At 38.4% G+C, this 12,987-nt stretch overlaps 1 protein-coding gene across 1 annotated transcript; it reads left to right on the top strand.

Annotated features, from left to right (window-relative positions):
• The first annotated feature begins 6,227 nt into the window (after window positions 1–6,227).
• LOC307127526 (complement C1q-like protein 4) lies at window positions 6,228–7,759 on the top strand. Its single transcript, XM_079818793.1, has 4 exons — window positions 6,228–6,500; window positions 6,642–6,683; window positions 6,779–6,910; window positions 7,020–7,759. Exons 1-4 carry the CDS (start codon window positions 6,317–6,319, stop codon window positions 7,295–7,297), a joined length of 636 nt encoding a protein of 211 aa, XP_079674919.1. The 5' UTR covers window positions 6,228–6,316; the 3' UTR covers window positions 7,298–7,759.
• The last annotated feature ends 5,228 nt before the right edge of the window (window positions 7,760–12,987 follow it).

The raw sequence follows: 12,987 nt of genomic DNA, 5'->3' as shown, positions 1-12,987 counted from the left end.
TAAGAGTCTATGATTGGATCATTATTGCAGTGATTTTTTATGTTTCTAGCATGTTATATCATGTTTGGCAACAGTTCTTCCAACCCTAATTGATGGTGTGTAGCTTTTCATTTCTTAAGCAACCATGTAGGAAGACACATCATGGCCATATTCCAGGATGACAATGTCAAGATTCATCTGGATCAAATTGTGAAAGAATGGTTGGGAGTGAGCATGAAGAATCATTTTCACACATGAATTGTCCAGACCTTAAATTCATTGAAAGTCTTTGGAATGTGCTAGAGGATACTTTACGGAGTGCTTGACTCTTGCATTGGTAATACAAGATCTGGACTAAAAATGTATGCACCTCTTGATGGAAATAACATCACAGCATTTATCTCAATCCAATCGAGCATCTGTGGGATGTGATGAACAAACAAGTCCAATCCATGGAGGCCCCACCTTGCAAATTACAGTACAGCAGCCCAAGACTGGTTTCCCACTGTAGCTAAGCAGGGCTGTGCCTGTTTAGGACCTGGATGGGAGACCAACTGGGAAAACTAGGTTGCTGCTGGGAGAGGTGTGAGGCCAGCAGGGGGTGCTCACCCTGTGGTCTGTGTGGGTCCTAACGCCCCCAGTATAGTGATGGGGACACTATACTGTAACAAGCACCATCCTTCGGATGAGTCTCTGTGGTCATTAAAAATCCCAGGATGTCCTTCGATAAAGAGTAGGGGTGTAACCCCGGCATCCTGGCCAAATTTGCCCTTTGGTCCCTGTCCATCATGGCCTCCTATTCATCCCCATATACATGGTTTCATCACTCTGTCTCCTCTCCACCAATAAGCTGGTGTGTGGTGAGCGTTCTGGCACAATATGGCTGCCGTCGCATCATCCAGGTGGATGCTGCACATTGGTGGTGGTTGAGGAGATTCCCCCCTTCTATATGTAAAGCGCTTTGAGTGCCTAGAAAAGCGCTATATAAATGTAACAATTCAATTATTATTATTATTATTATTATTATTATTATTATTAAAGGATCTTGGTGCCAGATACCACAGAGCACACCTTCATGGGTTTAGTGGAGTCCATGCCTCGACGGGTCAGGGCTGTTTTGGCAGCAAAAGGGGGACCAACACAATATTAGGATATTCATAATGTTATGCCTGATTGGTGTATAGTATGTGTGTGTGTTGCAATTTAACAAACATAAATATTTATAGAATATAACATGTCTGATTTTGATCACTGAATGGATCATTTTGCATGTGATGGCTCACACAATGAAAGAATGTTTAAAAGTTGTGAAGAGTTTGACAGTTTCACTGAGAATCAACTCAGTTTTGATCAACAAGCCATGTGCATTTAGTCACATGTGCAAAAACAAATGCAATTTGCATAAATCAATAAGAAATTCTAATCTGATGTGAACAAGAAACGAATTGTTCAGAGATCTGAACGTATTGTTTTGAGAGAAAAAAAAGTCTCATGCGAGAATTGAGCCAAAGCGATTGAGTAAAACTATAATATTTTTCAATTATGGCACCATCTAGCGGTAAAAATAATATGATACAGATTAAAGACAAGAATGCTGATATGCACAGAGAGCTCTTATTCAAAGGTCATTTATATTCCACATATATATTGATATGCTGGCTGCAGAACTAGTCTGCAAATCACAAAATGTATTGGTATATTTTCCATATACAAGGATAAATCGGGGTGTGTGAATTTTTTTTAAGACTGTGACTGTCAGATCTCCTATATGTCTCATGTCTATTATTACATTATTATTACGTTTTAATTAAGCAGATTGGTGCTATTTTAGTCAATTTACCTGCTTATTAGTCAAAGAAATCATGAGTGACCATAAGAAAATTGGATTTTCTTAATTTTGCAATACAAGAAAATCCATTTCTGGCCATGTTTACACACATATTGCGTAAAGTAAAATAGTATATCAAATCATTCTCTAATATCTTTCATACCATAGTTGAGAATCTTTGTACAAATCTTAGTGCATAGGTTCTGTTAGTGTTTTGGGACTTTCAGTTTGTATTGTGATTTGTTCCTCTGTTCAGTTTCCTGGTGCACGAACCATTAGAGATGACTAGACCAACACCAAAACTGGCTGAATAATTTCTCCTCTCCCTCCAGCAGGGTCATCCTCTGGAGCAGTATGTGGAGGAGTTTGTAAAGTTTTCACATCTGGTGAGTTGGAGCGATTCTACGCTCAATGCTTAAATTCAGATGGGACTGGATGAGGAAGTATATCTCCTGAGCATTGTTTGTCCTTGGTCGAGTCAATTAATTTCATCCTCTGGCTTAATGGTTCCGATTTTGTTGTTGAAGAAATTTAAGAACATAACATCCCTCCTCCAGTCCCACCTCAAAGGTGCTTGCTCCAACTCAGCCTAAACTTGCACCCTCCACATAACCGTCCATTGAGACGACCACTCAGCCTCAGTTGCCTCACTCCACTCCAGCCAAGATTGCCGCTGCCATGCCTGTGGCAACGTCACCAGATGTGAAACCAGCAGAGGAAAACTGGTTATTAGACTTTTGGTTGGCACCTGTGATGTGTTCAGTCCCCGTCCTTAGTCCCGTGACTGCTTTGTCCTCAAGGACTCCAGGGTGCCTGCCACCCCCGAGTTTTGGGACTTTCAGTTTATATTTTGATTTGTTCCTTGTTTAGTCTCAGTATTAACTGAGACTTGTTACAGCACTTGCATATTGTTGCCCTTGACTGTTCTAGTTGCTTCTATTGCTCTCATTTGTAAGTCGCTTTGGATAAAAGCGTCTGCTAAATGACTAAATGTAGTTCCCCCCATTCCTTTGTTCCCATGGTTACCCTTGTAAGTTAATTTGTCCCAGCTGTGTCCATAGATATACATAATAATTATTATGTATATCTATGGCTGTGTCTAGTTAATCATCTTGTTTCTGTTCACTACTTAAGTTGCACGTTAAGTTATGTTGGAGTGTATATCCCTGCCTTTCTGTTTGTTCCTGAGTCATTATTAAAGTTTAAAGCTGCATTCCGTAACTTTTTGCGCTCTAGCGGTTAATAAACAGAACTGCATGCGTCTTGCGGAAGAAAATTGCAGCCGGAGCTACTTCTCTCTATGGCGAGTCACGCAGGGACTGTGCTCCTCCGCAGCGGTTCCTACCAGACTGGTCTGAAACAGTCCCAATATAAACCCTTATTATAAGTGTACCGTAAGACAAAAACACGGTTTGGAAAATGGATTCATGTTGTACATTCTCATTATATAATTATTGTAAATCTTGAACACAAAAAAAGTTACGGACAGCAGCTATAGACTTCCATTGATTTTATATCGGGTTAATAATATTTTCTAACACTCAGATTTAGATAAAAACATGTTTTGTTTGATTTATAAGCCTTTTAAAATGTCTAACTTTTGGCCCTCTAGCGGTTAAAAAAACCAAATTGTGTTTTTTTGTTTGTTTGTTTTTTTGCGGAAGAACACTGTTTTGGTTGTGCTTTGGCTCCTGTGCCGAAGTTTATCCTCCTGCTCATAAAACATTCACGACTTTAAATGTATAGGATCTCAAGCTGACTGAAGACATTACTGTAAACTAAAGTTTAACGGACGGTGCTCCCTTGAAAATAAATTCCAGCCCACAACCATAATTAAATGACCCTTTGCAACAGATAATGCTTTACAATGAACTCTGATCCAATCGCTATTTATCTGTTCAATATAATAGCCAACCTTACTCACCTGTTGAGTAGGCTAAACAAAACGCCACCTGTTCAGCGTTTTCTCAAAATGGGTGATTCCACTAGGTTCTTCTAGATGTCGTGCTCCATGTAAATCTTTTGCGCTCCTTGTGACAACTTACCTCCCACGTCACTCCCACGCCACTCCCACACCATACATGCCCTATCTGCTCAACTGGGATGTAAACCGCTGCTCGTGTCTTCTGCTGGTTAGATCAACATTAAAAAAACGATCTCAACTGTTAAATTAATTAAAATTATATCAGATTTGTCTTATTTTAAATAAACACAAAAAACCGAGGTGAAAAATTAACTTAAGTAAGAAATTTACTTTTGCTATGTTTAAATGAATGTTCAGTGATATCTTCCACATATTTTTTTCTCTAAATAGGCCTAATGTTGATATGGCAAATAGTAAATACACTAATTTTCGTCATCATGTGTGGAAAGTGTTAAAGAGCACCTATCATGGAATTTTTAAATGTACCTTTCATGTAGTGTGTAACATAGATCTAAATGAACAAAAACATCCTGCATAGTTTGAAATATGACAGTGCACCGTATATATAGTTATTTTCTTTCAAAAGTAAGAGTCGACTCTGAGTCATTTTTAAGAATCGTTAGAAGACCGAAGCTTTTTCTCTGACTAGATGACGTCAACTTGTCAAGTTATTTGAATACGATACGCCCACTTATTGCACTCCAAGACGCCAGTGAAAACTAGAAAACATCATGGCGACGAGACGCTGTGTTCTGAAGTGCGACTCAAAAGCAAACTTTTTTCATCTGCCCAAGGATGAGCATTTGAAGACTAAGTGGCTTGAAGACAAACATCGTCGCGATTGAGTGTTTATTAGTCGTCAAATGTATGTTTCGCGATCTCAGGAAGCTTTTATTATGGACTTCTATTATGGCACATGGTATCTTCTTCGTCTGTCTGTACATGGACTACATGTGCACAGAGCGCCCTCCGGCTGCCAGTATGAATTGAAAACAACACATAAGAGACTCAATCGCTCATGATTAGGCTATATCTGCGCATTTTGAGGAAGTATTGAATAAAAAAATACTCCTCTGTTTAGAAATTTGACACAGATATGAGAATCTATCAATATGTCTCCTCATCTGCACACTTTTGAACTAAAAGCCCTGAGGGATGTTGATTTGTCGCGAGTCTTCGTGAGGAGAATAGAGGAGTTTTTTTAATGAATGAGATCAGCTGAGGCTCATATTACAATCAAACGGTACCGACGCGGTTTTCATATTCATAACTCCTGACACATATTAACAGATTACTGTCACTATGGCTGCGTCCCAATTCGCCTACTTATACTACGTCCTAAAAGTATGTAGCAGAAGAGTATGCAAGCTTTGGGACATACTACTTCGTCATCTTTAACGGACTCTGTTACGTGCGTCCTGTCACCGTTTAAACTGCCCTGTCAATCATCGTGACAGTTCAAATCCCCCACTTTCAATTTAATTTCCTACCGTATCGGAGAGAAATGTAGTCGCTCGATGATCTGCCTTTCGTGGGTCTTTAATGCAGAGACTCCTCTCATGTGTTTGGAAAGTTAATGGCCAAACGTATCATTACAAAAGTTCTCAATGCTGCTGAAGGAGAAATATAATGTGGATAATATTGAATAAATATCTTTTCGTCAGGTTAAATACTGATAATTGCTCACTCAAACCACTTTATCTAATCCTCTCCACTTAACCGTCAGACTCACGTAACCGTCATGTTAGTTTTTTAACACTTTTTATCCGCGTTTGTAGTTCTAATCGAATGCTCGTCCATCTCGCAATGGGTTGTGGGCAATATCAGCCGTTAGAGTGCGCATCAATCTGCACTTCGGATTCTGACCGGAAATAGTAAACCATCCGGGAATCTTTGGAATACTTTTTTCAACATACTAAGATTTGGGACATACTAATTCTTTTTTCGAATACTATTTAGTACGGATAGTATGCGAATTGGGACGCAGCCTCTAAGACTTTGATGGGCGTTCCGTTTCCAAAAATATCTGCACAGACTATACCAATTTTACCAAGTTACATATGTTACATATTGTCATAATATTTGACTATATAAGTGAGCACATTTGGCCCTCACAAGTAGACCTATAGCCAAACGTGCACTACACAATCACACTCATGTTGGGTTTTCATGTTTTTTCCGACAAATGATTTTCATATTGTGCAAACTGTATATTCTATCTCATAAACCTACCAATCACAGAAAACTTTGAGATTTTTTTTTGTTTTAAGCATCACTTCTCATGGACAAGGACAAAGATTTCGGATATTGCCATCTTTGTGGGGACATTGGACATAGACTGTATACCACATAACCACACATACATAATCCATTAATGCAAATATTATGCTGAAAATGTACTTTCAGTGTACCCAATTCTACATGTAATTCGCCCTAATGGACTACTAAAATAAATAAAACCCTCCCAGCATCAGTCTAAAGTACAAATGTTTACAAACTTTCACAACCATAAAACAAAGTATTGAAGAACAGCATTTGCCATTCAAAGCTGAATTCTGGAATAATCGCAGGAGAAAAGCGAATAAATGAAAAGCGAGACAATGGCAGTACTGCTGCTGGTACTGCTGCTCTGTGCTGAGAGCTCAATTGCACAAGATGTATTCTCACCAAGTGTAGACATTATTGCTGAGATCGAGAAGCTAAAAAACATGGATGTAAGGATACAAAAATTAGAAGAAGCACTGACCAACGTATTGAGCGAGAATGAAGGTAGATTTGTACTGAACATGTCATTGAGGAAAAAACAATTTATGAACTCTTTTAAGGAAATTACAACTTACACATCTTTTTAAATGCATTGTTTAGTAGTATTGTAACATTATCATATCAATGTGTATTCCGTATATACAGTTTTGAAACATAAGCTTGAAACTGTCCAAAAAGAAAATGAAGGCAAGTATAAGGCACATTTTATTCCCATAAACCTGTTTTAAATTACACATTATATTTGATTACACATTTTACATTAGTCTATTCACTTATTTCAGCCAAAAAGGTTGCTTTCTCAGCTGGACTTTTGGGATCTGGAGACGGATCAACTGGGCCATTTGATGCTCTGAAAATTCTGGAATACAAAAAAGTATTTAGTAATGTTGGAAGTGCCTATGACTCAAATACTGGTAAGTACTGTAAAGAGAATACCATTACCAGTACTGTAATGGCATGCAGCAGCTCTTAAACCAGTTCACATGACATTTTCTATGGCTACTTTGTACACGTGTCTTGCAGGTATTTTCACAGCACCAATAAAAGGAGCCTATTACTTCAGATTTTATGCTCATTGTCATGGTGGAGCCACAATGGCAGTCAGTCTCTTGAAGAACGGTGTAACCCAGTGCTCTGTGTTTTCCTGGAAGCCAGTTAGCAATGGTAATGGCAGCAATGGTGTTGTTCTCACGCTGGAGATCGGTGATCAGATTTCCACACAACTTTGGAAGCAAACCTGGGTTTATGATGATACAGCAAGTTACACTAGTTTCAGTGGCTTTCTGATTTTCCCCTTGTGAACACCTGCATTTGTAGAAATCCAGTGCAGTATGTGATGCAAATTTTTTTTGCAATTTTATTAAACTTAATTGTTCCTGTGCAAGTGAACTATATCCGAGTAAATTAAAGCAAATAGGGACAAGGAAAGGGAGAACATTGTGTATGCTTCTTAGTTACGATATGTTTATGTCTGGACTTCTTCCTATGTCTTTCTCAAGTCTGAAGTGTAAATGAGTTAAGCTCATATGATCCGTCTAAGAATGATAGTAGGCCACTTCCCATGTCAAATGCTGAACATTTCATTAAATAAACCAAATTTCACTGAATTACGATCCACTTGCATTCTTACCCACATATGGTCAAAAGAAACTGAAAAATCAATGATAAACAGTCAAATTTAGACTTTTAAAGCTCATTGTGTGCAGTTAAACAGTAAAATATGAATCATACTTCACATCAAAAAGTGATATGAAATGTAATGTAAAATGTATATATAATATTTAAAAAAAAATTAAAGACAATCATAACTACTGATCCTTAAAATCACTGACAGCATTGTCATATGATCAAAATATTTGCCAAGGTTAACATTGTTTTAAAAAGCCTGCATGAGTATCATGGTTGCCAAACTGGGTTGCCAAAACACACCATTTAATTTAATATTTTATTGAAAATTTCCTGTAGAATTATTCTGAAACAGGGTAATAAAAAAAGACAGGTAAATACAAACATAGATGTTTCATGGAAGCTTGTTGGCGCTCTGTACAGGAGCCACTCAAGTTTCTGCCCTTAAAAATACAAATTTTACCTTTGATCACAGAAAGAAAATTCCCATGAAAGACACAGGGCAAACAGGGAACAGTTTCACTCGGAGAACACATAATGGACATATTCTGACAGTGAAAAATAAAAACAGACTTAAGAATAACTGGAGAATGTCATGGTTTCTGTTGTTTGAAAACAAATGTTTGTCTTCAAGGTTAAGGGAACTCAAAAGCCTGAAAAGCTGTCATGCTTACATTAAAAAAATAAACTGACATCAGTGAAACTGATGTAATTGTAGTGTCAGTTATTATAAGAGTGCAGGCATCTATAGACAAATCTTTTAAAGACTGGCTTCAACCTTTCAAAAGAACTGAAAGGGCTGAATTTTGAGTGTATCCATGGTGTTTAAAACAGCCTATGAGTCATCGCCATTAACGCTGTCACCATCATCTTCCCCTTCCACATGCTCACCCTCTTCTTCATTATCTCCTCCCTGGCTTTTAACCTGGGAGGAACAAAAAAAAAAAACGTGTCAGTGTATCGCTATAGTTGGAAACAAATCTTAGAGATCCAAACAACATTTAGAATATTCGATATCTTTACTCAAATCATGTCCTCACTAATTCAGCACAAATTAAACAATCCTAACCTCCATAATTTTGCAATGCTCCATATCTTGCTCCATAATTTTGCAAATATCTTCCCCTCTGCGGGAACAGGGAGCCAGAGAACAGGAAAACATACCGACGACAAAAGACAACGATCAAGCACTGGACTGTGGAAACACCAAGGGTGCATTCCATTCGACAGGGTCCCTACGCACTGCACTGCTCCCTACTCCCTGAGCACGGTATATCAGTTGAAGTGGACTTCGCAGACAATAATCGCTCATTTGGAACGCCCTGCAACGTCATCAAAGAAAGGCAACGACGGGTGCAGATTATGACATAAATTAATATTGTAATTTACTTTACTTTCAAATTGAAAACCATATAATAAGCATACATTTACAAAACACACAGTAGGCTAAAACATATAGGCTAATCAAAACATTGTCCATTAGTTTTATTAGTTTACTTATAACCTGTATTGACTATGAACAGATTTGAAGCTCCACCTGTCATTCAATATGAAAATACTTTGATTTGGTTAACTATGTTTGTAGGCTATTCTTAATGGGCTTTAGCGGTCTCATCTCGTGCGCTTTCTTTCCCAAGTGCAGCTGCACAGTAAACATTCCTGAGGTAAATAAAGTAAAATATAAAACATGACAGCCCTCAGGTGCTTCTCAACACTTTTAATTTGTTTACATATTCATAAAATATAATATACAAATGTAACAGTTATTGCCATAACAATTCATAAATACTCTAGTTTGTATAATAACTATGAATATTCAAATGCATATGTAAACTCCTTAATCGCATTGGTAATACAAGATCTGGACTAAAAATGTATGCACCTCTTGATGGAAATAACATCACAGCATTTATCTCAATCCAATCGAGCATCTGTGGGATGTGATGAACAAACAAGTCCAATCCATGGAGGCCCCACCTTGCAAATTACAGTACAGCAGCCCAAGACTGGTTTCCCACTGAAGCTAAGCAGGGCTGTGCCTGTTTAGGACCTGGATGGGAGACCAACTGGGAAAACTAGGTTGCTGCTGGGAGAGGTGTGAGGCCAGCAGGGGGTGCTCACCCTGTGGTCTGTGTGGGTCCTAACGCCCCAGTATAGTGATGGGGACACTATACTGTAACAAGCACCATCCTTCGGATGAGTCTCTGTGGTCATTAAAAATCCCAGGATGTCCTTCGATAAAGAGTAGGGGTGTAACCCCGGCATCCTGGCCAAATTTGCCCTTTGGTCCCTGTCCATCATGGCCTCCTATTCATCCCCATATACATGGTTTCATCACTCTGTCTCCTCTCCACCAATAAGCTGGTGTGTGGTGAGCGTTCTGGCACAATTTGGCTGCCGTCGCATCATCCAGGTGGATGCTGCACATTGGTGGTGGTTGAGGAGATTCCCCCCTTCTATATGTAAAGCGCTTTGAGTGCCTAGAAAAGCGCTATATAAATGTAACAAATCAATTATTATTATTATTATTATTATTATTAAAGGATCTTGGTGCCAGATACCACAGAGCACACCTTCATGGGTTTAGTGGAGTCCATGCCTCGACGGGTCAGGGCTGTTTTGGCAGCAAAAGGGGGCCCAACACAATATTAGGATATTCATAATGTTATGCCTGATTGGTGTATAGTATGTGTGTGTGTTGCAATTTAACAAACATAAATATTTATAGAATATAACATGTCTGATTTTGATCACTGAATGGATCATTTTGCATGTGATGGCTCACACAATGAAAGAATGTTTAAAAGTTGTGAAGAGTTTGACAGTTTCACTGAGAATCAACTCAGTTTTGATCAACAAGCCATGTGCATTTAGTCACATGTGCAAAAACAAATGCAATTTGCATAAATCAATAAGAAATTATAATCTGATGTGAACAAGAAACGAATTGTTCAGAGATCTGAACGTATTGTTTTGAGAGAAAAAAAAGTCTCATGCGAGAATTGAGCCAAAGCGATTGAGTAAAACTATAATATTTTTCAATTATGGCACCATCTAGTGGTAAAAATAATATGATACAGATTAAAGACAAGAATGCTGATATGCACAGAGAGCTCTTATTCAAAGGTCATTTATATTCCACATATATATTGATATGCTTGCTGCAGAACTAGTCTGCAAATCACAAAATGTATTGGTATATTTTCCATATACAAGGATAAATCGGGGTGTGTGAATTTTTTTTAAGACTGTGACTGTCAGATCTCCTATATGTCTCATGTCTATTATTACATTATTATTACGTTTTAATTAAGCAGATTGGTGCTATTTTAGTCAATTTACCTGCTTATTAGTCAAAGAAATCATGAGTGACCATAAGAAAATTGGATTTTCTTAATTTTGCAATACAAGAAAATCCATTTCTGGCCATGTTTACACACATATTGCGTAAAGTAAAATAGTATATCAAATAATTCTCTAATATCTTTCATACCATAGTTGAGAATCTTTGTACAAATCTTAGTGCATAGGTTCTGTTAGTGTTTTGGGACTTTCAGTTTGTATTGTGATTTGTTCCTCTGTTCAGTTTCCTGGTGCACCGAACCATTAGAGATGACTAGACCAACACAAAAACTGGCTGAATAATTTCTCCTCTCCCTCCAGCAGGGTCATCCTCTGGAGCAGTATGTGGAGGAGTTTGTAAAGTTTTCACATCTGGTGAGTTGGAGCGATTCTACGCTCAATGCTTAAATTCAGATGGGACTGGATGAGGAAGTATATCTCCTGAGCATTGTTTGTCCTTGGTCGAGTCAATTAATTTCATCCTCTGGCTTAATGGTTCCGATTTTGTTGTTGAAGAAATTTAAGAACATAACATCCCTCCTCCAGTCCCACCTCAAAGGTGCTTGCTCCAACTCAGCCTAAACTTGCACCCTCCACATAACCGTCCATTGAGACGACCACTCAGCCTCAGTTGCCTCACTCCACTCCAGCCAAGATTGCCGCTGCCATGCCTGTGGCAACGTCACCAGATGTGAAACCAGCAGAGGAAAACTGGTTATTAGACTTTTGGTTGGCACCTGTGATGTGTTCAGTCCCCGTCCTTAGTCCCGTGACTGCTTTGTCCTCAAGGACTCCAGGGTGCCTGCCACCCCCGAGTTTTGGGACTTTCAGTTTATATTTTGACTTGTTCCTTGTTTAGTCTCAGTATTAACTGAGACTTGTTACAGCACTTGCATATTGTTGCCCTTGACTGTTCTAGTTGCTTCTATTGCTCTCATTTGTAAGTCGCTTTGGATAAAAGCGTCTGCTAAATGACTAAATGTAGTTCCCCCCATTCCTTTGTTCCCATGGTTACCCTTGTAAGTTAATTTGTCCCAGCTGTGTCCATAGATATACATAATAATTATTATGTATATCTATGGCTGTGTCTAGTTAATCATCTTGTTTCTGTTCACTACTTAAGTTGCACGTTAAGTTATGTTGGAGTGTATATCCCTGCCTTTCTGTTTGTTCCTGAGTCATTATTAAAGTTTAAAGCTGCATTCCGTAACTTTTTGCGCTCTAGCGGTTAATAAACAGAACTGCATGCGTCTTGCGGAAGAAAATTGCAGCCGGAGCTACTTCTCTCTATGGCGAGTCACGCAGGGACTGTGCTCCTCCGCAGCGGTTCCTACCAGACTGGTCTGAAACAGTCCCAATATAAACCCTTATTATAAGTGTACCGTAAGACAAAAACACGGTTTGGAAAATGGATTCATGTTGTACATTCTCATTATATAATTATTGTAAATCTTGAACACAAAAAAAGTTACGGACAGCAGCTATAGACTTCCATTGATTTTATATCAGGTTAATAATATTTTCTAACACTCAGATTTAGATAAAAACATGTTTTGTTTGATTCATAAGCCTATTAAAATGTCTAACTTTTGGCCCTCTAGCGGTTAAAAAAACCAAATTGTGTTTTTGTGTTTGTTTGTTTTTTGTGGAAGAACACTGTTTTGGTTGTGCTTTGGCTCCTGTGCCGAAGTTTATCCTCCTGCTCATAAAACATTCACGACTTTAAATGTATAGGATCTCAAGCTGACTGAAGACATTACTGTAAACTAAAGTTTAACGGACGGTGCTCCCTTGAAAATAAATTCCAGCCCACAACCATAATTAAATGACCCTTTGCAACAGATAATGCTTTACAATGAACTCTGATCCAATCGCTATTTATCTGTTCAATATAATAGCCAACCTTACTCACCTGTTGAGTAGGCTAAACAAAACGCCACCTGTTCAGCGTTTTCTCAAAATGGGTGATTCCACTAGGTTCTTCTAGATGTCGTGCTCCATGTAAATCTTTTGCGCTCCTTGT

The sequence above is a fragment of the Gobio gobio genome, assembly GCF_949357685.1.
Source record: "Gobio gobio genome assembly, chromosome: 6".
In the NCBI taxonomy this organism is placed as follows: Eukaryota; Metazoa; Chordata; class Actinopteri; order Cypriniformes; family Gobionidae; genus Gobio; species Gobio gobio.
This window is presented reverse-complemented; position numbering and strand designations above follow the sequence as displayed.